Source organism: Mastigoproctus giganteus, chromosome 1 (assembly GCF_048544385.1).
Source record: "Mastigoproctus giganteus isolate SK-2022 chromosome 1, ASM4854438v1, whole genome shotgun sequence".
In the NCBI taxonomy this organism is placed as follows: Eukaryota; Metazoa; Arthropoda; class Arachnida; order Uropygi; family Thelyphonidae; genus Mastigoproctus; species Mastigoproctus giganteus.
In genome coordinates this window covers 152,424,756-152,451,655 of record NC_143575.1, presented here as the reverse complement: position 1 = coordinate 152,451,655, position 26,900 = coordinate 152,424,756, and the positions used below count along the sequence as shown (strand labels likewise).

General features: G+C 39.2%; 1 protein-coding gene across 1 annotated transcript in view; it reads right to left on the bottom strand.

Moving 5' to 3' along the window:
* The window catches only part of LOC150091201 (uncharacterized), a 205,526-nt gene that overhangs the window by 163,619 nt on the left and 15,007 nt on the right, over nucleotides 1-26,900 (bottom strand). Inside the window, exon 2 of the mRNA XM_090382766.1 lies at nucleotides 4,783-5,018. Coding sequence (XP_090238892.1) covers nucleotides 4,783-5,001 — 219 coding nt within the window. The 5' untranslated portion in view covers nucleotides 5,002-5,018. The remainder of the gene's footprint in view (nucleotides 1-4,782; nucleotides 5,019-26,900) is intronic.

Here is a 26,900-nt window from a genome sequence, read left to right as displayed (position 1 = left end):
AGGACCATCAATGGTCCTGCATTACTTCAACAATATGAATTCTATGATACAATGACAAAGGAACTGGATGCAATAAATAATTTTGATAACAAATACTTGGATATCAAGAAAACTTTGGATACTGCTGCACATAAAAGACTGCTGTACAAACTGGAATGTGGCATCAAGGGAAAGTTACTACCGTGGATTAAGGGGTAGTTGAGTGAGAGAAGACAGAGCATGGTTATCAACGGACACTGCTCTTCGTAGACTAACGTTATTATTGGTATCCTACAGGATTTGGTTCTGGGCCCATTGTTGTTTTCTGTATTTATTATGTTACTGATGAGGTATATTAGGTTTAATGTCTAAATTTGCAGATGATACAAAGATTGGCAAGGTGGTTAATGACAGTAATGAAGGTATGCAGCTGCAACAAGATCTATAAAAATTAAGCCGATGGGCTGTGAAATGGTAGCTGAAGTTTAACATTGGCAAATGCAAGGTTACTTCGTAATGGTAGTAGTAATATTCCCAAAGCATCAACTGTGGTACTACACTTAGTTAGTGGAAAATGAAAAATACCTGTGGGGATAATTGTGCAGTCAGATATTAAATTCTCTGTACAATGCAAACAGGCTACCAAGACAACTCATAGCGTTTTGTCAATGATATACAGGAACTTTGTTAGCAGGGACAAGGAGGTGATTATCCCTTTATGCAATGCCATGATTAGACTGCATCTTGAGCACTGTATATAGGTTCAGAGGCCTCATTTTAGGAAGGATGTAGATCTGCTGGAATGAGCAAGGTGATGAGATTGATGAAGGGAACAAAAGGGTGCTCTTACCAAGAAAGGTTTCAGTTCTGAAAATTGCCGCCTCTGGAGACCATGCCCTTGTGAGAAGATCTCATTGAGGTGTTTAAGGCCTTGAATGGATTGAGTAAACTAATAATGGATGATATTCTACTTCTTGCTGAGACTACACATATGAAGGAACATAAATTCAAATTGAGGAAAGATGGTTGTAGGATAGATGTGCAGAAGTCTGCCTTCAACCAGTGGTTGGCTGATTGTTGGAACAATCTTCCATCTGTTGTGGAAGTGTGTAATTTCAATAAAATTAAAGCAGAACTAGAAAAATTCTTGGGGAGGATGGACTGGTGAGATGGATAGTTTTTTTTTTTGCTGAGGCTCTATAAGCTTGCTTCTTGCATTATTTGCCACCACTAATAATAATAGTAAAAGCCAGATAGATCCCTTTAGAATTTTCAGGAATCTGGTGTTTTGTTAGCGAAACTTCATTTTGTCTTTTAGAGGCTAGCTTCTAATGTTCACATGATTGTTCCAAATATGTAGCTATTATTCTTTTTGCTTGCATTACTTTATGACAACTGAAAATAAAATTTCAAAAAAGAATACAGTCAGTCCTCGTATAGCATGATAGTTGTGTTCCTAGAAACCCTCGTGCAATGCAAAATCATGCAATATAAACAACAGGACCTATGGGAAAAATAGGGTTCGGGGCCAACCACCCAAGATTGAACACACATTTGTAACCAAAACATTACCAAATACAATAAATAATCGTAATAAAATACGTAAGTATTTTATTACGACTATTACGTAATAAAATATTGCTAATGCTTTTGCTTCTATCATAAACAAACTTGTTTTTTGTTTGATTTTCTATCCAAACAGATGACAGCCGTTCCATCTCTTCCACTTCTTTGTGTCTTAATCTAATGGATTTTAATTACACTTTGAGTTGTTCCTGCTATGAAAGTTGTTTTTATTTTCTCTGCATTCTTAATTCTCGGCGTTGCCTCATTTAGGTCTGTAGCACATGCAATATCACATGATCTTTCATTTCGCTCAAAGCATTTCACAATTTCATATTTTTTCTCTATCGATAGAGGCGGACTGGCCATAAGCCTTACCGGGAAAAACCCCGGTGGGCCGGAGGCCAGTGTGATTTTGGCCATTAACCATAGTATGAGACCACTATAAATTTTTGCGGGTAAGAATTTTTGACCCAGTCCACCTCTGTTTATCGATACAGTATTGCTTTTCTTTTTCGCTCTGAATCTGCAGAGGACGCTTCCTTTTCACACCTTTTAAGTATTTTACTCATTTTTAGGGAATAAAGCACAATTACAAAACGAGGAGGCACGCTTGATACATATAAACAAAGCTGCGCGCATGTAGCAACTGAATAAACAACACCCTAAAGGCAGAGATACACTATTAACACCTCACATTTCTAGGGGTTACTACCATAAAACAATAAAATTCCAGTTTCGTTTCTGCTAGTGGAATCTGTTATAAACTGGTAGTAAACTCGATCTAATTGCATTTGCGATAATACCGATAGCTGGAATTGTTCGTTTTTACGTTATTATGGTGAAATGTGTTTCCCCTTCACTGATATAAAAAACAAATACATTTTCAGAATCTTCTCTTCATTGCTATCGTGTTGCGTTCAGTTGGGGTGATTCTGCATTCGACTGCCATTTCTTGTAAACACAAAGGCGAATCGTGCATAAGCGAATTCGGTTCGTGTTACATAAGATATCATTCCCCTATTTATAAATTGTGTATGATCAAATTCGTGTAGTGTAAACATGTGCTATTTGAGGACTGACTGTACTTCTCTTCTCGCCACTGTATTTTACTATTTTCTTGCCTTGGCTTTTATTTTTTCATATTTTTATCCCCTGTTTCAGATGTATTCCAGAAAAAGTAAATGTCTTTTTCACAGTTACTGAGTTTATTTTTTATTTTTCAGATATTCAGGGCAGGGACTTAATTAGCTGTGAAAATATAATTACATACTTTTAATTTATTTAACTTCAACTCTAAAATATATACTTACAGCAAGTGCTCTATTAGCTGAAATCTGAAATCATGGGTACAATTAGTTCACATACATGTTTTTAGTTGTTTTATTTTTATTAACTCGTATTTTGAATACTAAATGTATTTTTAATGCTACTGTTTTGAATACTAATCACATTTTGAATGCTACTGTTTTGTATTCCTAATCAGCAATACAGATAGTTCATTTTAATTTGCATATAGACCAATAATAATATTAATAATTGTAAATTGTTTTTAAAACAATTTAGTGATTAAGTTGTTTTACATGCAAGTCTTTTTAAAGTTATCAGCACTTTTAGCATATTGGATTTTATATTATTTGTAGAGAATTGCAGCAAAAGTACTTTGCCGTAACAGCATTTGTATTGTTGCTCGTTCGGTAAACAGACGGTGTTATCAGTCTGGATTAGAAGTTGAATCGCACGGGAGCTTTAAACCCTCCCGAAGTAAGGGGGGGTAACCTGACCTTTTTTATTTAGAATCACTAATTGAATCACGAAGAGAGTCATACTGGAAGTTCTGATGTCGTAAAAAAAATGTTCATAACATAGTTTCACTGGTAAACTTTTTTGAAGTTTGCCGTGCTTCTCGTGTGGGCTTCCTTTCCCTTTTTTTTTTTTTTTCTTAATAAACAAATTATCCACTAGTCCACCAGTGATTCTAAAGAAAAAAAGGTCAGATTACCCCCTCCACTTCTGGAGGGTTTCAATCTCCCATGGGATTCAATTTCAGTAAACTGAGATTGTTTACTGAGCGTGTTTGCTCAGTAAACTGCATGTTTACTGAGTGAGCAACAATACAAATGCCGTTACGGCAAAGTACTTTTACCGGTAAATTTCATTTAACTTTTGCGTGCTTCTCGTGCAGGCTTTTTTTTTTACCTTCACCACAAATTTTACACTTCCAGCTGATAAAAACTGGACTTGTTTAAATTTAATAATATCAGGTGGAACGATCTAAATGTGTAGTTTTTTCCCCTTATTTTGAGCCCAATGATGCAACGGTTATTTTTTTAAAGACTGTGCATAGTAGTGTTTAAAAACTGTACTATGATTTTTTTTTTTTTTTTTTTTTTTCAGTTCTTTGAAGACATTCACATGAATTAGAGTCTAGCAGGAGATGGTTGTGATATCTATTGAGTTTTGATAAGGAATATGCACTTTTCCCAAAAGCTTTAGTTCATATGTATCATTTTAGGAATTAGGTAATCCCCTAGTGTTACACTAGGGGATTACCATTCTCCCCCCCCCATTCAAATCTGGGGAACAAAACAGCTTCGACATAAAATATGGGGAAGGGGGAAACATACCCATATTCTAAAATATTTTCCATATTCTTCACCAAAGAATATGGGGGAAAAAATACCATCTCGTATTTCCAGTGACAGAATTAAATAAATTAATTATGAATTTACTTACTCAACAAAACATTACTGCATAAGTAGAGTATAGCTTCATTCTGTATAAGCAAATTAGGTTTTCCACTTAATGCACTGATGATTCTTAATGATTCTTACAAGGGAAACACCTTGTAAGAATTAATGACTCCCAAGTAAACAGCATTTTTACTAGAATTTCAATGTGAAATGAAAGTTACACATATCCAACTGATGTTCCAAGAACAATTATACATTCCTCATCAAAAAATTTACATTTTTAGATTTCAATGGTACCTTGGTATCAATTTAAATTATTAAATACTGTTAAATACAGATGTGTACAACTCTGAAATAATGATTCTCTAATGACAGAAACAAGCTAACTATTCTTGAAACATTGCTATAATAACATTTTAATTTTAATTACATGACCACTACTGTATTTACATTAATCCAATCTGGTTTAATGACCTGTGTGAGTCTGGTAGCATATATAAAGAATACATATTTATTTGTTGAACAAATACATACACACATTACTTACATGTTGAAGTGAGTTGCAAATGAAATCAGTTTTGTGCACTTCAGTGGTACTAAACTGTTCATCACATTCACTTTGGATGCTTTCAATGTTAATAGTAACAAGATGAGAATTGGGTATTTCTTCCATTGGTGGATAAGATATACAATTTGTTTCCTCCATATCTGAGGCAGCCATATATGCTCCTGGTAACAAAGAGGTGCCTGCATCATCTCCACTCATTTGGAATACATATGTAACTGAAAAATCGAAAATAGAAAAACATATATCTTTCATATTAATTTCACATATTGATATAATAAATATTACTTCAGATTCTGTATTAATTTAGTCCACATGTAGTCTCAATGACGAAAAAATAAAAAAAATAAATAAAAAATTCAATTTTTTATACAACCTGACAAAGTGAAAAATACATGCAGACTTGAAAAATATTTCTTGAATGAATGTCTAAGAGTATGAAAGAGGTTGTTTATGTATGGGTATGGCCCTTCCATCATTTCTGCTACCCAGGTAGTATGAATGCATCATTTATTCATATCTCATATTGTGAAAACCATCACTAATAACAAGAGAAAAATCAGAACTGAGAAATCTTTTTTCTCTTTGTTGTTTTAAATTACATGTATAACGTATTAATTTGAAGTAACAAAGAAAAGAAAATGCATGTTGATAAAAACTGGGTGCAATTTTTCTCAAAATTTCTTGGAAAAACTGCTTGGTGGTAAGAGAGAAACCGTCTTTTATTAGAAAATTTAGAAACCAAACTTATGGTGAAAGAAAACTAAAACATATCCTGTTCAGAATTTAAAAACTATTTTAAAATCTTTGGAAAGAGAAGAAATTTTAAAACTAGTGAAATCATATAATAAATAAATACTATAATTGATTGATTGATTGATTAAAAAATTTATTTTAATTGTAATTTTATATTTTTATTTTACTTTTTGAAGGAAAAAATGCTACACTATACATTTTGTTTCAAGTTGTCCTGCTTACTAATTTTCAAAATATGGCCATACTGCTGTCTCATCGGTGGGGTTAATATAAAAAAATGCAAAAAAAATGGCAAAAGCAAAAGCTATTTAAAAAAAAAAAATTCATTTATATTAAAATAACAAAAACTATATGATCTAAGATATAGATTGGTAACTGAGGACTGACTTGTCATTCTATGCATTTAGTGGGTCACAGGATTTCAGTTTCCATCCACTTAACCTTTCATGACTTGCATCCTCAATTTTAACAGACACTCATATGACACCTGTGATAATCATTTTGTTTTAATTAAAAAAATAAATTTTTAACTTTTTTACTGAATTGAAAAATTATCTATTAATCATGATTTTCAAAACCCAATTAAAAAATAGTGAAAATAAAAGAGAAAAGCCAATGATAATAATAATAATAATAATGCATTTTTTAGAACTTTCAAGGTCATTGATTCACACATTGAAACGCATATTCTCATGTGGTGTATGGCATACAAAATATGATCATCTATATTTTGTTGCTCACATTTAGTTGGCAAAATCAAAGCTCTATGGCAGAATTAGATACCTGTTGCTAGAATCTTACAGATGCTATATGGGAATAGGAGCTGCCTAAATGAAAGATGTATACATTTGCACATCTGGCATCTGTTAACCTGTTTGCTGCCCAAATGCAAATTTGTATCAAAACAAACTGCAATTTTTGTGCCCTAATGCATCCATTCAAATTGTAGTCAATAAATGAGCACTGTAAAAGGAACAACTGAGTGATATCAGCATACTGAAAACCATGGGCAATTTACATTATGGCTCAGATTTTGCTTAGCATCAATTGCACTGTCTAGAGGGCACTATAAAAACTTTATACTTGGTTCACAGTTTCATTTGTTATTTGCTTATGTTGAAATTATTTTATCAAGTTTAGTGCCCTCTAGACAGAGGAATGTTGTTGTTGGTATAGAGCTTAGCGACACAAGGGCTACTGAGGCCAAATTGTGTCTGTTCCTGTTTATTTACAGGCAACATAAAAGGAATGGACAGTACATTGAAGCTGATGGCATTGAATTAGCTCTTTATGATATGTCATCTGATACTGAAATAGAATTCTATTCAAGTAATGTGGATTCTGAATCTCATTCATATGCATCTTGACGTTGAATTTTTTTGACGACGTTAGAATGCTACAAACAACAGATGCCAGTGCTACTTGCAGTGATGAGTCTTCACAGATGAAATCCCTTCCATTTACTAAAAACCAATGCCCACTTGTTCCAGCAACCCAGAGAAATATTCCGATTAGTTATTTTGAGCTGCTTGCAAACAAAAACAACACTTACACAGCATTAGATGTGAAGGTGTGAAAACCTGCTCCTGAATAAATGAATGGAAAACTGTTAGCACGGAGGAGTAAAAATTTTATTGAGATCAGTTCTTTAAACAAGGCCAATTCATGCACAAGAATACACATCCGCTGCCAGAACATACCGAAAGTGTTGTGCCATAGTGTATAGTGTGTTCGTGTCTAACGGCACCAGGGGTTTCCCCCATCTCCGCGTTGCTTTCATTGTGGGTGTAACAGTTCACTGTAAAGGCCAGAGATTTAAAAGTGTATGGATATTGTATGAGTGTAGTGTTGTGTATCGTTGTTCTTCTGGCCATTTAGCCGCTAGACCCCTGCTGGGGCCTAACGTTGTCCACACTATGCCTCGTGGAGGCAGACCAGGTACACTAGTATTGAAATATTTACTCTGGCAGGTCCTGCCACCTAATTTCCTGAGATTTCAGTGGCTAGGACCTTAAAAAAAAAAAAAATTTATATATATATATAATAAAATGAAATTTTCGCTCAGTGGGGGTTAAGAAAATTGTGTAGAAAGGCCAAATGAGTTTACTGTGAACGGAATTAAATTTAGTCATTATTAAATTTTAAGTTATGTGGGGTACACTTGCGTATTAGGTAGAGGTGGGGGGAGACAGAAGGCTGGGGGGAAAAGACAGAAATATGGGGACGATAGAGAAGGCGACCCCAGATAATCGGCGGGGCAGGCCCATGCCCCACCAGGCGAAGAGGGGAGTGGCAAGGAGGTGAGGGGACGGAAGATACCGTCCTCTCCCCCTGCCGGGGGAGATAGGAAAAGATAGGACCATGCAAGGGAGCATGGTTTGAGAGCCAAGATGGCGAGCAGCAAGCTGCAGTTGGTCTTCAGTGGCATTGGTGTTCCCATTTGGGATATCACTCATGGGACAAGGTCCCGTCCAGTTTAGTCAAGTCAGTTCTTGTCCTTTATTAAGTAGGTTCAGTTGTTATTCCTGGTTGTCATGTATAGGGTTCAGTTCTGCTCGATTGCAGCGAGCACTAGTCTTCTTGCGAACAGCTCTTGGGCGTAGCAGGAGAAAGCCAGGTACTCTTGTTTTGTTTCCAGTATGTTGTGTTCCCGTCCTCTAGGACAATATAAGATCTTTGTTATTAAGATGTTGCGGAGGTCGTCATAAAGCTGGCAATCATACATTAGATGTTGCCAGCTCTCTAGACCACCACAAACACAGGTAGGGTCCTCTTCAATTCCCAAAAGGCAAAGTTTGGCATTGATGGCACCATGTCCGGTGAGAAGGTATGCTGCATGGAGTCCAGGTGAGAACCACGTTGGGAACTTAGGGTAGACCCTGCCGACGTCAGGTATAAACTTTCTGGTTATCTCCCCTGTATGGGAGTTTGTCCATCTCTCTTGCCACACCTGCAGCAGGTGAGCGTAGAGCCTCTTCTTTTCAGCGGTGCGGTTATTTGCTGGGTCAGTTGTATGTCCGAGACAGGTCCTTGAGGTGCCCTTTGCAAGATGGTAAAGTAAACCTTTGCCCACAATCTCCAGATCAAGGGGGAGGACTCCGGTCAAGACCTATAAAGCGTGGGTGCTCACCGTGCTGCAGGCACAAGAAGTAAATAGTAGAATCGACCTTTGGGTTGAGTTGATGATACGTCGGTTGACTGCGGTAGTAGCCTTGTGATACCATACGCCAGAGGCATATGTGATGATAGGTATGAATATGGCTTTGTAGAAGATATGTAGCGTACGCCGGCCAAGGCCTCAGTCCCTTTGAGCCACCCTAGCAACGAGGGCAGCATATTTCCTAATCTTGGTTCGGATGTTTTGTAGGTGGTCTTTGAAGGATAGGTTGTGGTCAAGGATGACCCCTAGATACTTGAGTTGTTTGGAGAATTTTATTGTCCTCTGGTTTATCTTAATTTGAGGAGGCCGTCGTAGGTCCAAGTTCCCTTTCAGCAAGGCTGAGTTGGTTTTTTCTGGTGATATTCTCAGGTGATTCTGTTTTGCCCAGTTCTGCAGTAGCTCCAAGGCCAGGTTTGCAGATTCTTCCAGTTTTGCCCTTGAGTTCGCCGAGACGGAGAGAATGAGGTCATCGGCAAATGCTTGAGCATCCACTTCTCCGAGGTCCGAGACGAGGAAGGTGTCCAACACGATGTTCCATAGGAATGGTCCCAGGACCGAACCCTGCGGGCAGCCCCGGTGGATGCTTCTAGAGAGGGTCTGATAGGGCGCATTCACTACTATGAATCTGTTGGATAGGTAGTTCTGTAAGGTCTGATAGAGGTTACTGGGAAGATTTGCAGCTCTGAGTCTGGCCAGGACGCTCGGCCACCAAAGTGTGTCGAATGCCCCAGCGAAGTCCACAGAGATCACCAAGAAGTATTTTCTGTTGCAGTTCTCCACTTTCTCCAGGAGGTGCTGGTGGGCATCTATAGCAGAATGACCCTGTCGAAAGCCGAACTGGTTGGGCGTTGCTAGTCCTGCAGTATTGTAGTGATGTTGGAGACGAGCATGTAATAGGCGCTCGAAGAGCTTGCTGACCACGGAGAGCAAGGCTATAGGCCTGTAAGAGTCTGGGAGGATAGGCGACTTGGAAGGATTTTTTAGGATAAGTTTAACATTGGCAACCTTCCAAGATGTTGGAAAGGCTCCTGTCTGGAGGCATTTGTTGTAAAGATTTAGCATCAGGTCAGGGGTATGTTCTACTGTCTTTTTAACAATTTCTGGTTCTAGCAGGTCTGGCCCTGGGCATTTATTTCCTCTGATAGTTGATGCTGCTGCAGTTAGCTCCTCCCTGGTGAAAGGCATTTCCATTGCTTGGTTATTGTAGGTCGCATTATCTTGGCACATTTTCTTCTGATCATCAGTCTGTGATTCAGCCGGTGGTTGAAAGACCACGTCAAGAATATTGTTTATGGTGCTTTCCCAGTTTGTAGTCATGGCACCTTGTGGAGTTCTAGTAGTAGCGACAACCTCCCCCCGAGGGAACTTGTTTGTGGTGATCTTGTAGACCACCCCCCAGGGATCGTTATTGCCAGTAGTTGTGACCAATCGCTGCCAAGTCTCCTGTTTGCAGTGACGTATCTGCGCGGTGTAGGCATTTCTCGCTTCTCTGTAACGCTGCCGTAAGGCCTCCACTTCTGCAGCTGGCCAAGATCTTCGGGCCCTTTGAAAAGCCTTGCGTCAGATATGAGTTTCCTTTCTAAGGTGCTGCAAGTCCCGGTTCCACCATGGCACTGCACCCGGGGCTGGGTGTTTCCTAGGTATTGCAGCTTCACAGGCCTGAGTGATGAGGGCTGTTGTCTTTCGCTGAAGGAGTTTCGGGTTGCTAGTGGTCTGGAGTTCGGCATTATGTTCCTGTAAGGCAACTGAGATTTCAGTCTGGAAGGTGTCCCAGTTTGCTTTCTGAACAGCGTACCTGTGCTGTATTTGTCTTGGTACTGGGTTCCTAGTTAGTGAGCGGTTAAGCTGGAAGGTTATGGCACGGTGGTCAGAGGTGGTCCAGGCATCTTGGACCGACCACCCAGTAATATTGCTGGCTATGTTTCTGGAGGCCATGGTGACATCTATAGTTGACTCCCACAACGTATTGCAGAAGGTCGGCAGGTTGTGTGGGAGGTTTAATACCGTTACTAGTGCGTTTGCCAGGAACTCCTCTAGTTTTTGACCGTTCCTTGTGCCCGGTCGATCAGGTGTGTGACTGTGCCACACTGGGGATCTGCAGTTGGCATCTGCGCCAATGATTATTCTCGAGTTTGGAAAGGTGTTGATTACCGTGTAAAGGTAATTTATAACGAAGGTGATGTCCTCACCTGGGCGGCAGTACAGGGCCACAACATAAAGGGCTCCCATGGCGGTAACAATGTGAGCACATGCGGCCCAAGCAGTGCAGAGGTGGGTAATTCTGGTAGCTGTGATGTCTGGATTCCGGATGACAATGGCTGCCCAGGGAGTCTCATCCTCCGCCTGGATGATCTTGTATTTTAGGGGGTACCTCCGGACCATTTTCATGTGGGCATATGGTTCTTGCAAAATTAAGACATCAATGTTCTCCTCTTCAGCTTTGAGTCGTAACTGATCGGCCACTGCCCTGGCCCTTTGTGCGTTTATTTGTATGAACTTAACCTCAGTGGTGTTGTACTCCTTAAGGCGTGTCCCCATAATCGAGTCTTTCCTGGTATAAACTCTTAGCCTTAAGGTACACTGGGCATTTGCTGTCTCTTATGGAGTGCGCAGAGTTAATTTTTAGGCTTTTACAATTTGTGCAAACTGGTTGTGTGCTTTTATTTGGGCAGTTGTTATAATAATGGCCTTTTTCAGAACAGTGACCACAGGTTGATGCCGTTTGTTTGCAAGTATATGTAGTGTGGCCATATTTGCAACAACGGAAGCACGCAGTCGCACTGCTGGCTCCTTTGTTCAGTTTGTTCCTTGGATTCAGATTGAGATCTAGTTTCTCTCTCAGGTTTTGGGATTTCTACCTTCTTGTTGTGCTTTTTTGGGACTGGAGCGGGTTTTTGGCTTTCCACATCGCCTGTTATGTCTACAGTCTGAACAGTTCCAGAGGCGTTTTTCATGCTTACTTCTGAGTGGTTTGAGTCTTGTGAAGGCATTTTCATAAAGTTCGGAAGAACGAGGTTCCGGATTGCCTGCATGTCAACATGGCTTTCTTTACCAGGCTGGCCGAGATATACCTGTTCATAAAACTGGGTGGAATACACCTCGCTGTCACTGACGTGCCGCCTTCTATTCCGCTGCAGTGGGCAAGGTGGCGTTAAGTGGGAGTCGAACAGCACTTTAGGGGAAGAGGCCAAGACTGAGTGGGAAGGGCTCCCTTGTTCATTCGCTGGCTTTTCCCGGCAGCAGTATGCCACAAATTTCGCGCGGGCTGCGCTTGATAGCTTTTTCAGGCTTAATTGGGAAAGGCCTGAGCAGCTCTGGCAGATTTGGAATTTGCATTTCGAGCATTTAATATTTACACTTTTGTTTAATTTACTGATTTTCTTTTTGCATAATTTGCAGATATCTGCATTTTTAGTACGAGGCTCTTCTTCCATAATTAAGCAAATAAATGAAAACTACATATTCGGCGCTCACACAAAATTTAACCCTGTTATTCACTGCTGCAAACAAAAGCTTTCTCCAAATGCTTACGGGACTTCCTGCTGTAGACAGATTGCCGCAGGCAGGGAGGTGACACGAAACGGAGCAAGAGGGAGGGAAACGTTACTGGTCAGCGAAGCACTTAGCTAGAGTACACTAACTGCCATTATGCTGTATAAGAAATAACTACCGTACAATATAGCATCCATCTTGGAGAAATGCATTGTCGCAAAGCCAAAAAGAGAAATTAGTAAAATACTTATCTTTTGCTGGAGCAACGCTGCTGAAACTTCATGTACAAGTAGACAGGCAGTCACTGATTGTTACTTGATCACTTGAAAGTTCAGGCAATTAATATAATTCATCTAAATTACTTAAGATTAGGAGCACAAGGTACACAAGGTATATTACTAAGCGCCACCTAGCGGTCAGTGTTGTGCCATAATGCAAATATGCAGTCATTCAATCGCAGGCAATAAATGAGTGCCCTAAAAGGAGAGGCACACCAAATAAACAACTGATAGATATCGCCATATTGGACCATGGGTTATTTGCATTACTACTAGGACGTTGCTCTGTGCCAATTGCACTGTCTAGAGAGCCCTATAAAGCTACATGCCCAGTTCACAATTTCATATGTTCTTTGCTTGTGTTGAAGTTATTTTATCCAGTTACATATTTTCCACAAGAAGAAATGGTAAGATTCTTATAGAAAATTTTATCAGTAGATAATATCTACTGATAATATAATACTTTTTTTACACAAAATTTTATCAGTAGATAAAATTTTGTGTAAAAAGTATTTACCTATAAAATTTTATCCTAAAGGGTTGTTATTATAATGGATTTACAGCCTGAGACATCAGAACTGAAAAGGAACAGGGAGGGACAGTATGTTGAAACTGATGACACTGAATCAGCTAAAGTTATCTGATACTGAAATTGGATGTTATTTGAGTGAGACAGATTCTGAATCCTGTTCAAATGGCACCTTTTGATGTTAGAACTCTACCTGTCAGATGACAATTCTTCCGATGAAACCCCTTCCATTTACAACAAAAAAAAAAGCAGTATCTACTTGTTCCAGCACCCCAAAGAAATAATCCAATTAGTTATTTTCAGATGCTTGCAATTGATGAATTTTTTCAGTTGCTTGTAAACAAAACCAACACTTATGCAGCCACTGTAAGATATGAAGTAGTTGTGAAAATTGGCTCAGGAATAAATGCATGAAAAGATGTTAGCATGGAGGAGATGAAAATTTCTTTCAGATTAGTTCTTCACGTGGAAACAATTTGTGCACCAACAATCCGATTACTGGGGAAAAAAACACACCATTTACAATGAAGTGCTTTTCATCAGGCACCTCCGCAGCCAGGTGGACAGGAGCAGCAGTGCATAGTATACGCTTCTTGATTAGACCGGGGTTCGAGCCCGTGACCACCAAATACGGAGAATACGGAAAGGTCAGGGAATGACCACCGCATATCCCGGAGCAATATGGCCTTAGTTGCTAATGCTCCTAAAAACCAAATAACAACAACAACAGCTTTTCATCGTTTAAGAGGAGAAATAGGGTTTTTGCATAATGAGATGCCTGCACTCCACCCAAAATGACGAATTGCCTAGAGCAGGGGTCCCCAACTTTTCATGGTGGCGAGCTACTTTTGATATTAATTAAACAGTCGCAGGCATCTGTGAAGTGATCTGATTGAGGTGTATAAGGCCTTGAATGGGTTGAGCAAGCTGAATGCTGATGGAATTCTTCCTCTTGCTCAGATTAAGAACCTCAGGAGACATAGATTCAAATTGAGGAAAGACTTGTAGAACAGATGTGTGGAAATATGCCTTTAGCCAGCAGGTTGTTGATTGTGGAACAGACCTCCATCTTTTGTTGTGGAAGTTGATAGCCTAAATAAATTTAAGGCTGAGCCTGACAGGCATTTGGAACGAATGGAGGGATGAAATGGAAGGGGATTTTTTTTGGCTGATGCTGGATAAGCTTGCTTTCTTGCATCGCATGCCTCTACTAATGCTAATTCCGCAGTATAATTTTAAATTATATGTTTATTTTTAGGTGGAACCCACAAAGAGTAACTTAATATGAGGGGAAAAAGACAAATGGGAAAATCATATTTAAACAGTGAATGGGAAGATCAATTCTGCTTTATCATATGTAATGGAAAGTGTTTGTTTATTATGACGTAATTCTGCAGTAATATATAAGAAGCATAACACTGTGAGGCATTTTAAAACAAATCACAGAACCTTTGACACAGACCATCCATATAACTCTGCTATAAGGAAAAACAAAGTTCATGCATTAAAATCTGAAATTTCAATTCAACAGTCGCTTTTCACTAAGCATATTGATAAGTCTTCAAATGCAATGATATCTTTCAAAACTGCTTATGTTCTTGCAAAAAGAAAAAACCCACTCGAGGGTGGAGAACTAGTTAAGGAAGCAATGTTGTCTGCTGCAGGTTCCCTTTTTGAAGATTTCAGCAATAGGTTGGCCATTATTTTGTTGATTAAAGATTTACAACTATCTGCTAACAATATAAAAAGCAGTATAGAGCGAATTTCAAAAAATTTAAAGTCACAACTGATGGTGACCTTCACATCTGTGCTCACAATTCATTACAATTTGATGAGTCACAGACATAACAGATACAGCAAAATAGCTTGAATGGTTTTTTATGATAATTCGGTGAAAGAAGAACTTCTAACAATTCTTTTGTTGAAAGACAAAGCAAGAGGAGAAAATATTTATCAAGCATATAAAAATAATGGTTCCGAAAACAAAATTCTTCTTCAAAAACTAGTAGTAGTAGTAGTAGTAGTAGTGGCATGTGATGCAAGAAAGCAAATGTATGAGCTTATACTGTAGATTTTAGTGTTTTGCACCAACCTTACGTAAAAATAAAAACACAAAGGAAACTGGACTTTTAATAACTGTGTTTATAATAAATTATAATAACCTGTATTTACAATAAATTTAACTTTACGATAAACTATACATATAAAATATTAAAATCTGCTACATTAAGAACAATAAAATGCATTAAAATATACTAAGTTAAAAGCGATAAAAAACCATAGCTTTCAAAGGCTCCGGCCTTCTTCTTCAGCGGTATTTTCTTATTCTGCAGTACATCTTTAAATATCAGCAGGTTCATGGTACTCATCACGTGTTTCATTCTCACGCGTTCCGTTCTCTTGCGTTGTGGAACCGGAAGTGGCTCGAGCGGGAGTCATACGGAACCGTTCATCCCTTCTGAGGATAGTGGCCTCAAAGAGGGGATGAATCCGCGTACCTCTATCTCTATTAATGTTGATTGTAGAACAGATCCGCAAACTCTCGAGCCACTTACGGTCCCAGAACTTATGCGCCCGATCGGTGATGATAGCATCGTCCGGGGAGATCTGGTGCTGCTTCTCCCAAAAATGTTCGGCCACGGCGGATTTGCCATACTCCGCATTTCTTATTGCCTTAGTGTGTTCCCCCAGACGATCTTTGAGACGGCGTTTTGTTTCCCCTACATAACATTCCCCACAATCCGGGCATCTAATGCTATATACGACCCCACTTGTGTTCTCTTTTTGAATGGGGTCCTTAACCTGAGACACGATTGTGTGCAGCCTCCGCCCCGGAAGCTGCACACAACGTGTCTGGTACTTTCTTAGTATTCTAGCTATATGATCAGTCAGACCCGGATAATAGGGAATGTATGCAGTGGATGTTGGTGTAAAAGACTCGCCTCTCCTCTGATTTCCTTTAACATATTTATCTATAATCCTCTGGGGGTAACCACATTTTGCAAGATCCGTCGTGACCCGTTCATACTCTAACTTCCTATCATCGGAGGTACTGCAATGTGATTTTGCTCTATCAACTAATGTTCTTATCACACTGTTCCTATGATGGTTGGTCTGAGCTGAACTGTAGTGCGAATACTGCCCTTTACACATGGATTTCCTGTATACCTTAGTCTTTAGCTGTCGGTCTTCCCTACAGACCAACACATCTAGGAACGGCAAAACTCCTCCTTCTTCTGCCTCCGATGTAAATTGTATGAATGGGGAGAAGCCATTTAAGATGTTCAACACCTGATCTTCACTCCCCTTCCGAATGATAGAAAACGTATCATCTACGTACCTTTTCCAGGGGCGCATAGGGAGAACACTACCATTAAATATTCTGGCCTCGAGCTCCTCCATAGCTAAATTAGCTACAATTGCGCTAATGGGGGAGCCCATGGCTGTACCATTAACCTGCTTATACATAGTGTTGTCAAACACCATAGTGGTGCTTGAGAGGCATAACTCTATTCCTTTCCCAATATCCTCTAGCTCTAGTTGTGTTCTAGTATTTAGGGTGGTGTCCCTCCGTAATGCCATGTGTGCACACCACACCCCATGGTCAATCGGAATACACGTAAATAGCGATTTCACGTCGAAAGATATCATGATTTCATTCTCTTCTATGCGTTGGCTTCTAATAAAATGCACAAAATCTTTACTATCTTTAATACTATATTCAGAAAGTCCCACTAATGGAGATAATAATTTGGCTAAGAAACCAGAAAGTGCATAGGTTGGACTGCCTATAAATGAGACTATGGGTCTAAGTGGCACATCTGTTTTATGAATTTTGGGTAAGCCATAAAATCTTGGCATCTGGCTACCTGTAGCATGCAGCATCCAATATTGTTCCTTAGAAATTTTGTTAGATTTAAGCCAACCTTGTATCATTCTGTTCACTTGTCATGAAATTTGCCATGGTGAGAACCTCCAACTGTTCTTTAAAGAACAGTTGGAGGTTCTAAATTTAGGACCGAAATTTGCCATGGTGCCGCCCAGGTTACCCGTTGCAGAAATAGCAATGGGCGTGGAAAGGGCTATAAACAAATTTCCCGAAGTTATAGCTAACGAAATTCGAGTAAAAGTAGCAGCTATCCTTAGTCAAGCTAGAAATGCCCCCTCCAATCTTAATGTGAAGCAAAAATTAGCGCTAAGAAGCCTTAAACAAGATGATAGCATTGTAGTCCTACCCGCGGACAAAGGCAGAGCAACGGTGGTTCTTGATAAGGAAACATATAGAAATAAAGCGTTAGATTTATTGGAAGATCAGATAACCTATAAGGTTATTCAGAAAAGTCCACTTCTTAGTTTGGAACGACAAGTGAACAGAATGGTACAAGGTTGGCTTAAATCTAACAAAATTTCTAAGGAACAATATTGGATGCTGCATGCTACAGGTAGCCAGATGCCAAGATTTTATGGCTTACCCAAAATTCATAAAACAGATGTGCCACTTAGACCCATAGTCTCATTTATAGGCAGTCCAACCTATGCACTTTCTGGTTTCTTAGCCAAATTATTATCTCCATTAGTGGGACTTTCTGAATATAGTATTGAAGATAGTAAAGATTTTGTGAATTTTATTAGAAGCCAACGCATAGAAGAGAATGAAATCATGATATCTTTCGATGTGAAATCGCTATTTACGTGTATTCCGATTGACCATGGGGTGTGGTGTGCACACATGGCATTACGGAGGGACACCACCCTAAATACTAGAACACAACTAGAGCTAGAGGATATTGGGAAAGGAATAGAGTTATGCCTCTCAAGCACCACTATGGTGTTTGACAACACTATGTATAAGCAGGTTAATGGTACAGCCATGGGCTCCCCCATTAGCGCAATTGTAGCTAATTTAGCTATGGAGGAGCTCGAGGCCAGAATATTTAATGGTAGTGTTCTCCCTATGCGCCCCTGGAAAAGGTACGTAGATGATACGTTTTCTATCATTCGGAAGGGGAGTGAAGATCAGGTGTTGAACATCTTAAATGGCTTCTCCCCATTCATACAATTTACATCGGAGGCAGAAGAAGGAGGAGTTTTGCCGTTCCTAGATGTGTTGGTCTGTAGGGAAGACCGACAGCTAAAGACTAAGGTATACAGGAAATCCATGTGTAAAGGGCAGTATTCGCACTACAGTTCAGCTCAGACCAACCATCATAGGAACAGTGTGATAAGAACATTAGTTGATAGAGCAAAATCACATTGCAGTACCTCCGATGATAGGAAGTTAGAGTATGAACGGGTCACGACGGATCTTGCAAAATGTGGTTACCCCCAGAGGATTATAGATAAATATGTTAAAGGAAATCAGAGGAGAGGCGAATCTTTTACACCAACATCCACTGCATACATTCCCTATTATCCGGGTCTGACTGATCATATAGCTAGAATACTAAGAAAGTACCAGACACGTTGTGTGCAGCTTCCGGGGCGGAGGCTGCACACAATCGTGTCTCAGGTTAAGGACCCCATTCAAAAAGAGAACACAAGTGTGGTCGTATATAGCATTAGATGCCCGGATTGTGGGGAATGTTATGTAGGGGAAACAAAACGCCGTCTCAAAGATCGTCTGGGGGAACACACTAAGGCAATAAGAAATGCGGAGTATGGCAAATCCGCCGTGGCCGAACATTTTTGGGAGAAGCAGCACCAGATCTCCCCAGACGATGCTATCATCACCGATCGGGCGCATAAGTTCTGGGACCGTAAGTGGCTCGAAAGTTTGCGGATCTGTTCTACAATCAACATTAATAGAGATAGAGGTACGCGGATTCATCCCCTCTTTGAGGCCACTATCCTCAGAAGGGATGAACGGTTCCGTATGACTCCCGCTCGAGCCACTTCCGGTTCCACAACGCAAGAGAACGGAACGCGTGAGAATGAAACACGTGATGAGTACCATGAACCTGCTGATATTTAAAGATGTACTGCAGAATAAGAAAATACCGCTGAAGAAGAAGGCCGGAGCCTTTGAAAGCTATGGTTTTTTATCGCTTTTAACTTAGTATATTTTAATGCATTTTATTGTTCTTAATGTAGCAGATTTTAATATTTTATATGTATAGTTTATCGTAAAGTTAAATTTATTGTAAATACAGGTTATTATAAACACAGTTATTAAAAGTCCAGTTTCCTTTGTGTTTTTATTTTTACGTAAGGTTGGTGCAAAACACTAAAATCTACAGTATGAATATACCCAACCTCAGAGGCCTGTTTGAAGAATGTATGAGCTTATGCAGCATCAGCCAACAAAAAAAAAAAAAAAAAAACATCACACCATTCTCTCCAAATGCCTGTCCAGTTCCTCCTTAAATTTATTCAACCTATCAACTTCCACAACGACAGATGGAAGTTTGTTCCAGCAATTAACCACCCGCTGGCTAAAGGCAAATTTTCGCACATCTATTCTACATCTGTCTTTTCTTAATTTGAATTTATGCCCCCTTAGGTTCGTAATCTGAACAAGTGGAAGGATCCCATCAGAATTCAGCGTGCTCAACCCATTCAAGGCCTTATATACCTCAATCAGATCACCGCGCAGGTGCCTAGTCTCCAGCCACTGCAATTTGCAGAACTTAAGCCTCTCTTGTTAAGAGGATCCCTTCATTCCCCTCACCAATCTTGTTACCCTTCTCTGTACACGCTCAAGTAAATCTACATCCTTCCTAAAATGAGGCCTCCAGACCTGTACGCAGGTCTGGAGGCCACTCAAGGCGTGGCCTGACCATTGCCTTATACAGAGGGATAATCACCTCCTTTTCCCTGCTAGCAAAATTCCTATTTATCATTGACAAAACCCCATGACCTGCCCTGACAGCCTGTCTGCATTGCTCAGAAAACTTCATATCTGACTGCACAACTACTCCCAGGTCTTTTTCATTTTCTACCACCTTAAGTGTAGTACCACACAGTTGGTACGTTTTTCTGGGGATACTTCTACCCATATGCAGTACTTTGCATTTGTCAAGGTTAAACTTCAGTTGCCACTTCTTAGCCCATCTGCCCAAATTATCTAGATCCTGCTGCAGTAGCACACTGCCATTACTGTCATTAACAACCCTGCCAACCTTTGTATCATTTGCAAACTTCGACATTAAGCCTGATATACCTTCATCAATATCATTGATAAATATACAAAACAACAGTGGACCTAACACCGAACCCTGTGGGACACCACTAATAACATTAATCCAAGAAGAGCAGCACCCATTGATTACCACCCTCTGTCTTCTCCCACTTAACCATCCTTTTATCCATTGTAGCAACTTACCCTTAATACCATTCTGCTCCAATTTGTACAATAGTCCATGCGCAACAGTGTCAAAAGCTTTCCTGAAATCCAAATATATGTATCAAAATTATTTTTTGCATCCAGTTCCTTTGTAACCACATCATAATATCCTATCAAATTTGTCAGACAAGACTTTCCTTTAACAAATTATTGCTGAATTATTGCTGCAGTCTTGTCTAGATGATCCTGCAATGCATCCTTAACCAGCGACTCCATTATTTTACCCGGAACAGAAGTTCAGGGTAAAATAATGGAAAATACAGAAGTGGACCAATCAGATTCATCCCCTTCCTTTTAGAGTTTATATAAGTAAAGAAATCCTTGCTGTTTTTCTTAGCATCTTTTGCCAAGGATTTCTCGTAATCTGCCTTCGCCTGCCGAACCTCCTTTGTCACCTGATTACAGATTAACTTATATCTGCCATAGGCTTCTGAGTCGCTTGATAATTTATATGCATCCCATGCATTTTTCTTCTCTGTTACGAGTCTCATTAGTTCATTTGACAACCATTTAGGCCTAAACCTTGAACAATATTTCTTAATAGGTATGAAACTTTTAGTAGCTTCCACGATTAATTCCTTGAATGCTTAAAATTTACTGTTGAATTTAGAATTTACTGTTGATAACATCGTCAGTTTATCCCACTGTACAGAATTTAAAAACTGTCGGAGACCACTGTACTCGCCTTTACGGAAGCAAAAACTCTTTCCTTTACCCCTGATGGTAATTATATCTTTAAGTAAATTCCACATCAGTACACTGTGATCACTGCCACCTAGTGGTTCTTTTATCCGCAAATTCCTAATACATGAATGATCACTGATGATAACCAGATCAAGAGTATTACTTTCTCTGGTTGCCTCTCGAACATGCTGCTGCAGAAAACAATCATCCAATAAATCCACAAAAGTCTGACTAGTGTGTGAGTGCCCAACCCACAAGTTCCAGTCAATATCTGGGAAGTTAAAATCCCCCATTATAAGATATTCCGATTTACTAGCCCCACTCTATTTCTCTGTACAATTGTTCATTGTACTCATTCAAGTCATTAGGCCTATAACACACTCCTACTCTTATTTTTGCTTTCGCAGTGCTTATGTCACACCAAACTGACTCAACAGTGCACTGTTCATCTATATCAAATGGATGCACTTCTTTTGATTTTATGTTTTTCTTTATTAACAGCATAACACCTCCTCCCTTCCTATCCTGTCTATCCTTTCTGTACACACTGTACTCCCCAAATTCCAGTTCAGCATTCCTTATATCTGTGTGATACCACGTCTCTGATATCCCAACAATATCCGCCTTTGATGTCTTGACCAACACTTCAAATTCATCAAATTTATTTACTATACTTCTAGCATTGGTATACATGCAAGTATACATGCACCTATTCTTATTCTTAGTTACTCTAACACATCCCATATACCCACCTGTGTCGGTGATCACCAATGGTGCACCAATGATAGTATCAGAAATGGTTTCATTAGTCAGTGTAAGAGAGATACTTCATTTCCGGCACTAATTACATACCATTGTATTATCCACCAGGAAATACTCTGTGCAAAAGTGATTTGTTTTAAGAATGCAATGAACGTGGTAACAAAAATTATAAATTCCATTCATTCTTCAAGTTTGCAGCTTAGGCTATTTAGATCGTTCTTGAAAGAAGTTGAATCTGAGTATTCAGACTTGATATTGCACACTGAAGTATGATGTTTAAGTAGAGGGAAGATTCTGGAAAGATTTTGCGAGTTACTCCCCGAAGTTTGAGTATTTCTCGAATCCAGAAATGAGGAATGTTAACCACTTAATGACCATACTTGGTTGCTAGATTTAGCATTCCTCACAGATATGAATCTGAAACTTATTGTATTAAATCTTGAACTTCAGGGAAGAGACAAGAATATAGCTGAAATGATTAGTTTAATCAGTGCATTCAAAGGTAAACGAAACTTGCGGGGAATTGACATAAGAAAAATGTCACTGTTACACTTCCCTTATTTGAAAAAGTTTATTATCGAAACTGCCACTGAAAAGAGTTTTAATACTCAGCCTTTTGTGGAACATCTTGAAGAGCTAAAGCAAGAATTCAAATGGTGTTTCCAGGATTTCAAGAAAATTGAACCAGTTGTGAAATGTGTTCTAAATCTTTTCAATAATTTAGATATTTCTGAGATTACAATATTAAACTGAACTAAAAATTGTTAACCTTCAAAGTGACATTGTTTTTCAATCATATAAAAAAGATAATAACTTCTGGAATCAGGTGGACGATAATAAGTATCCTATATGAAAAAATGTAGAGCTAATGGTGAACTCTTTCTTTTGTTCAACGTACCTCTGTGAGTAATTATTTTCTAGCACAAAGTTCATAAAGTCAAAGAATAGATCTAGACTTACAAATGCACATCTAATTGATTGTTTCCGAGCTGGGTGATCAACTTGTACTCCAGATTTTTGTTCAATAACTGAAGAAATGCAATCACAAGTTTAAAATCAGTTTTAATTAAATGTATTTTATTATTTAAAAAAATAAAATCATAAAATAACATTACGTGTGTCAAAGTATGTAATGTATGTTTTAATTTTCTAGTTTATATCTTTCAATGTATAACCCTTAATAAATACATTACTCTTCAGTGACTGCAACTGTTTAATTAATATCAAAAGTAGTCCACCACCACGAAAAGGTTGGGACACCTGCTCTAGGCAATTTGCAGAACTCAAGCCTTCTCTTTATTCCCCTCACCAATCTTGTTGCCATTTTTTGTAGTTGTTCTAGCAACTCTACATCCTTCCTAAAATGAGGCCTCCAAACCTGTACACTGTACTCTAGGTGTGGCCTCACCATTGCCTTGTACAACGGGATAATCACCTCCCTGTCCCTGCTAGTAAAATTTCTATATATCATTGACAAGATCCATGACCTGCCCTGGCAACCAGTCTGCACTGCTCAGCAAACTTCATATTTCACTGCACAATTACCCCCAGGTCTTTTTCACTTTCCACTTCCCTGAGTGTAGTATCACACAGTTGGTACGTTTCCCTTGGGTCATTGCTACCAATAGGCAGTACTTTGCATTTGTCAATGTTAAACTTCAGTTGCCACTTCTCAGCCCATTTGCCCAACTTGTCTAGATCCAGTTGGAGTAGCATACTATCTTTACTGTCATTAACAATCCTGCCAACCTTTGTATCCTTTGCCAACCTACGGTTTTGTTAAGGGGAAGTCTTGCCTGACCAATTTGATTGGATACTATGATGCAGTCACAAAAGAACTGGATGCAGAGAATAACTTTGATATTATATACTTGGATCTTAGAAAGGCTTTTGATACTGTTGCACATGGAAGACTGCTGCACAAATTGGAGCAGTGTAACATTGGAGGCAAATTGCTGCTGTGGATAAAAGGGTGGCTGAGGGGGAGAAGATAGAGAGTGGTAATCAATGGACACTGCTCGTCGTGAACTAATGTTATTAGTGGAGTCCCTCAGGGCTCAGTGTTGGGTCCATTATTGTTTTCTGTATTCATAAATGATATTGATGATGGTATATCAAGCTTAATGTCCAAGTTTGCAGACGATACAAAGGTTGGCAGGGTTGTCAAGGACACTACTGACACTATGCTGCTGCAACAGGATCTGGAAAGGTTGAGCAGATGGGCTGAGAGGTGGCAAATGAAGTTTAACATTGACAAATGTAAAGTACTACATATGGGAAACAGCAACCCCAGAGCAATGTATCAATTCTGTAGTACTACACTGACAGTGGTAGAGAATGAAAGGGACCTGGGGGTAGTTGTGCAGGCAGATATGAAGTTCTCTGATCAGTGCAGACGGGCTGCAAGAATAGCTCATGGAGTATTGTCAATGATATATAGGAATTTTTCTAGCAGGGATAAGGAGGTGATTATTCCCTTGTATAAGGCAATGGTCAGGCCACACCTAGAGTACTGTATACAGGCCTGGAGGCCTCATTTCAAGAAGGATGTAGAGCTGCTGAAACGAGTACAGAGAAGGGCAACAAGATTAGTGAATGGAACAAAGGGGTGCTCTTACGAAGAAAGGCTTAAGTTTTGCAAATTACAGTGTCTGGAGACTAGGACCAGCGAGGTGATCTGATAGAGGTGTATAAAGCCTTGAATGGTTTGAGCATGCTCAATGCTGATGGGATTCTTCCTCTTGCTCAGAATAATCACCTGAGGGGGCATAAATTCAAATTGAGGAAAGACAGATGTAGGATAGATGCGGAAATTTGCCTTTAGCCAGCAGGTGGTTGGTTGGTGGAACAGACTTCCATCCCTTGTCGTGGAAGTTGATAGCCTGAATAAGTTTAAGGCTCAGCTGGACAGGTATTTCGAACGAACAGAGGGGTGAAGTGGAAGTGGTTATTTTTTATTTATTTATTTATTTTTATTATTTTTTTTTTTGTTTTGGCTGATGCTGCATAAGCTTGCTTTCTTGCATCAAATGCCTCTACTAATGCTAATGTATCTATCCATAAACTTGGACATTAATCACATGCTCTTTGAGTAGACTGGGGTTCAAGCCCCTGACTGCTGAATACGGTCGATCTGCCAACCCGCACTGGACCAGCGTGGCAGATTATGGTCCATTTCCCTCAGCATGAATTGTTGAGGAGGCTTCCATCCTGCAGTGGGTTGATAATGGCTGCACTTTACTTTTTTTTTTTACCTTCATCAATATCATTGATGAATAAACAAAACACGATGGGCCCAGCACCGAACCTTGTGGAACTCCACTAATACCATTTGTCCATGAAGAGCAGGGTCCATTGATTACCACTCTTTGTCATCTCCCACTCAACCATCCCTTTATCCAATGTAGCAACTTACCCTTAATGCCATATCTCTCCAATTGTACAGCAGTCTTCCACGTGCAACAGTATCAAAAACTTTCCTGAAATCCAAGTATACGATATCAAAATTATTTTTGACATTCAGTTGCTTTGTGGCCACATCATACTATACAATCAAATTGGTTAGACAAGACCTCTCTTTAACAAACCCATGCTGTGTCTTAACTATTACTGCAGTCTTGTCTAGATGATCCTGCAATGCTTCTTTAACCAGTGACTCCATTATTTTCCCTGGAACACAAGTTAAACTAACAGGACTAGTTACTTGTGTCACCTTTTGAAACCCCTTTGTGAATTGGTGATACATTTGCTCACCTCCAGTCCATGGGGACCTCCCCTGAGTCCAAGGAAGCTCTCATAATTATGGCTAAGGGTTTGCTTACTTTCTTTGCTGCCTCCTTTAATATAACTGGATAGATCTGGTCCACCCCAGGTGCCTTCCTTATGTTTAACTTCAACAATTTCTTCTCCACTTTGCTCTCAATTATTACAAAATCACTTAACTCCCTCTTAGAATTTGATAAATTTCTGGCATTCCCCTCATTGAATAACTCCTTGTGTGTGAATGTAGATGCAAAATACTCATTCACTTTATCAGCTACCTGAGCATGATCATCAATAGAGTGGTCCAATCTGATTCATCCCTCTCCTTCTAGAGTTTACATAAATAAAGAACTCTATGCTTTTTTTCTTTGCATCCTTTGCCAAAGATTTCTCATAATTTGCCTTCACCTGCCTAAACTTCTTTGTGACCTGATTAGAGACAAGCTTATATCTGCCATAGGCTTCAGTGTCACCTGATAATTTATATGCATCCCATACATTTTTCTTCTCTGCCACAAGCCTCATTAATTCATCTGACATCCATTTAGGCCTGAACCTTGAACAGCATTTTAGTTGGAATGAAAAGCCTAGTAGCTCCAAGAAGCTTCAAGAATTATATACTTTTGATTTTATTTTAACATATAAAATTATTACATTTTCACAAGAGTGCCCAATTAAACACAAAATAAATCTCTTCCACTACCCACATATACACTTGTAACCAAAACGACTGAGAAACTATAAGCAGTCTCTTGTTTCGACAAAAATCTTAGTGGAACTGCCAAAAAATGATATTTTCCTTTTAAGGCTGTTTTGAAAGACTCTTAGAAAAATGTTTCCTCGAAACACTGTTGTTATTCTATAAAACTTCTACATCTGGAGATTAAAGGTCATCTTGTTTTGCCCTTTTCATGAAGACAAAGTAAAGACTCAACCGTAACATTTTCTCATTAACAGCAGGTTTAATGAGAAAACGTTTCTTCCGGTCCATATCCTATTAAGTTTGGGTCACTTTCCTGCGACCATACTGTATTAATGGTTACTCTAGATAATTTTTTTTAACACCTTTCATCTCTTCAATAAATATTCAGTAAGAAAATTTAATTAATATGACTTTTGCCTTGCTGTCACAAGAGAGCTTGTCTCGCCAGGTTTAGCATAGGCATGTGATGCAAGAAAGCATGCTTATACAGAATTGGGAAAAAAAACAAAACTTCCCCTTTCACACATTCAGTTGCTCGAGAACTTAGTCTAGTTCTTCCATGATTATTTAAACTATCAATTTCCACACGACAGATGGAAGTTTGTTCCAGCAATCAATCACCCACTGGCTAA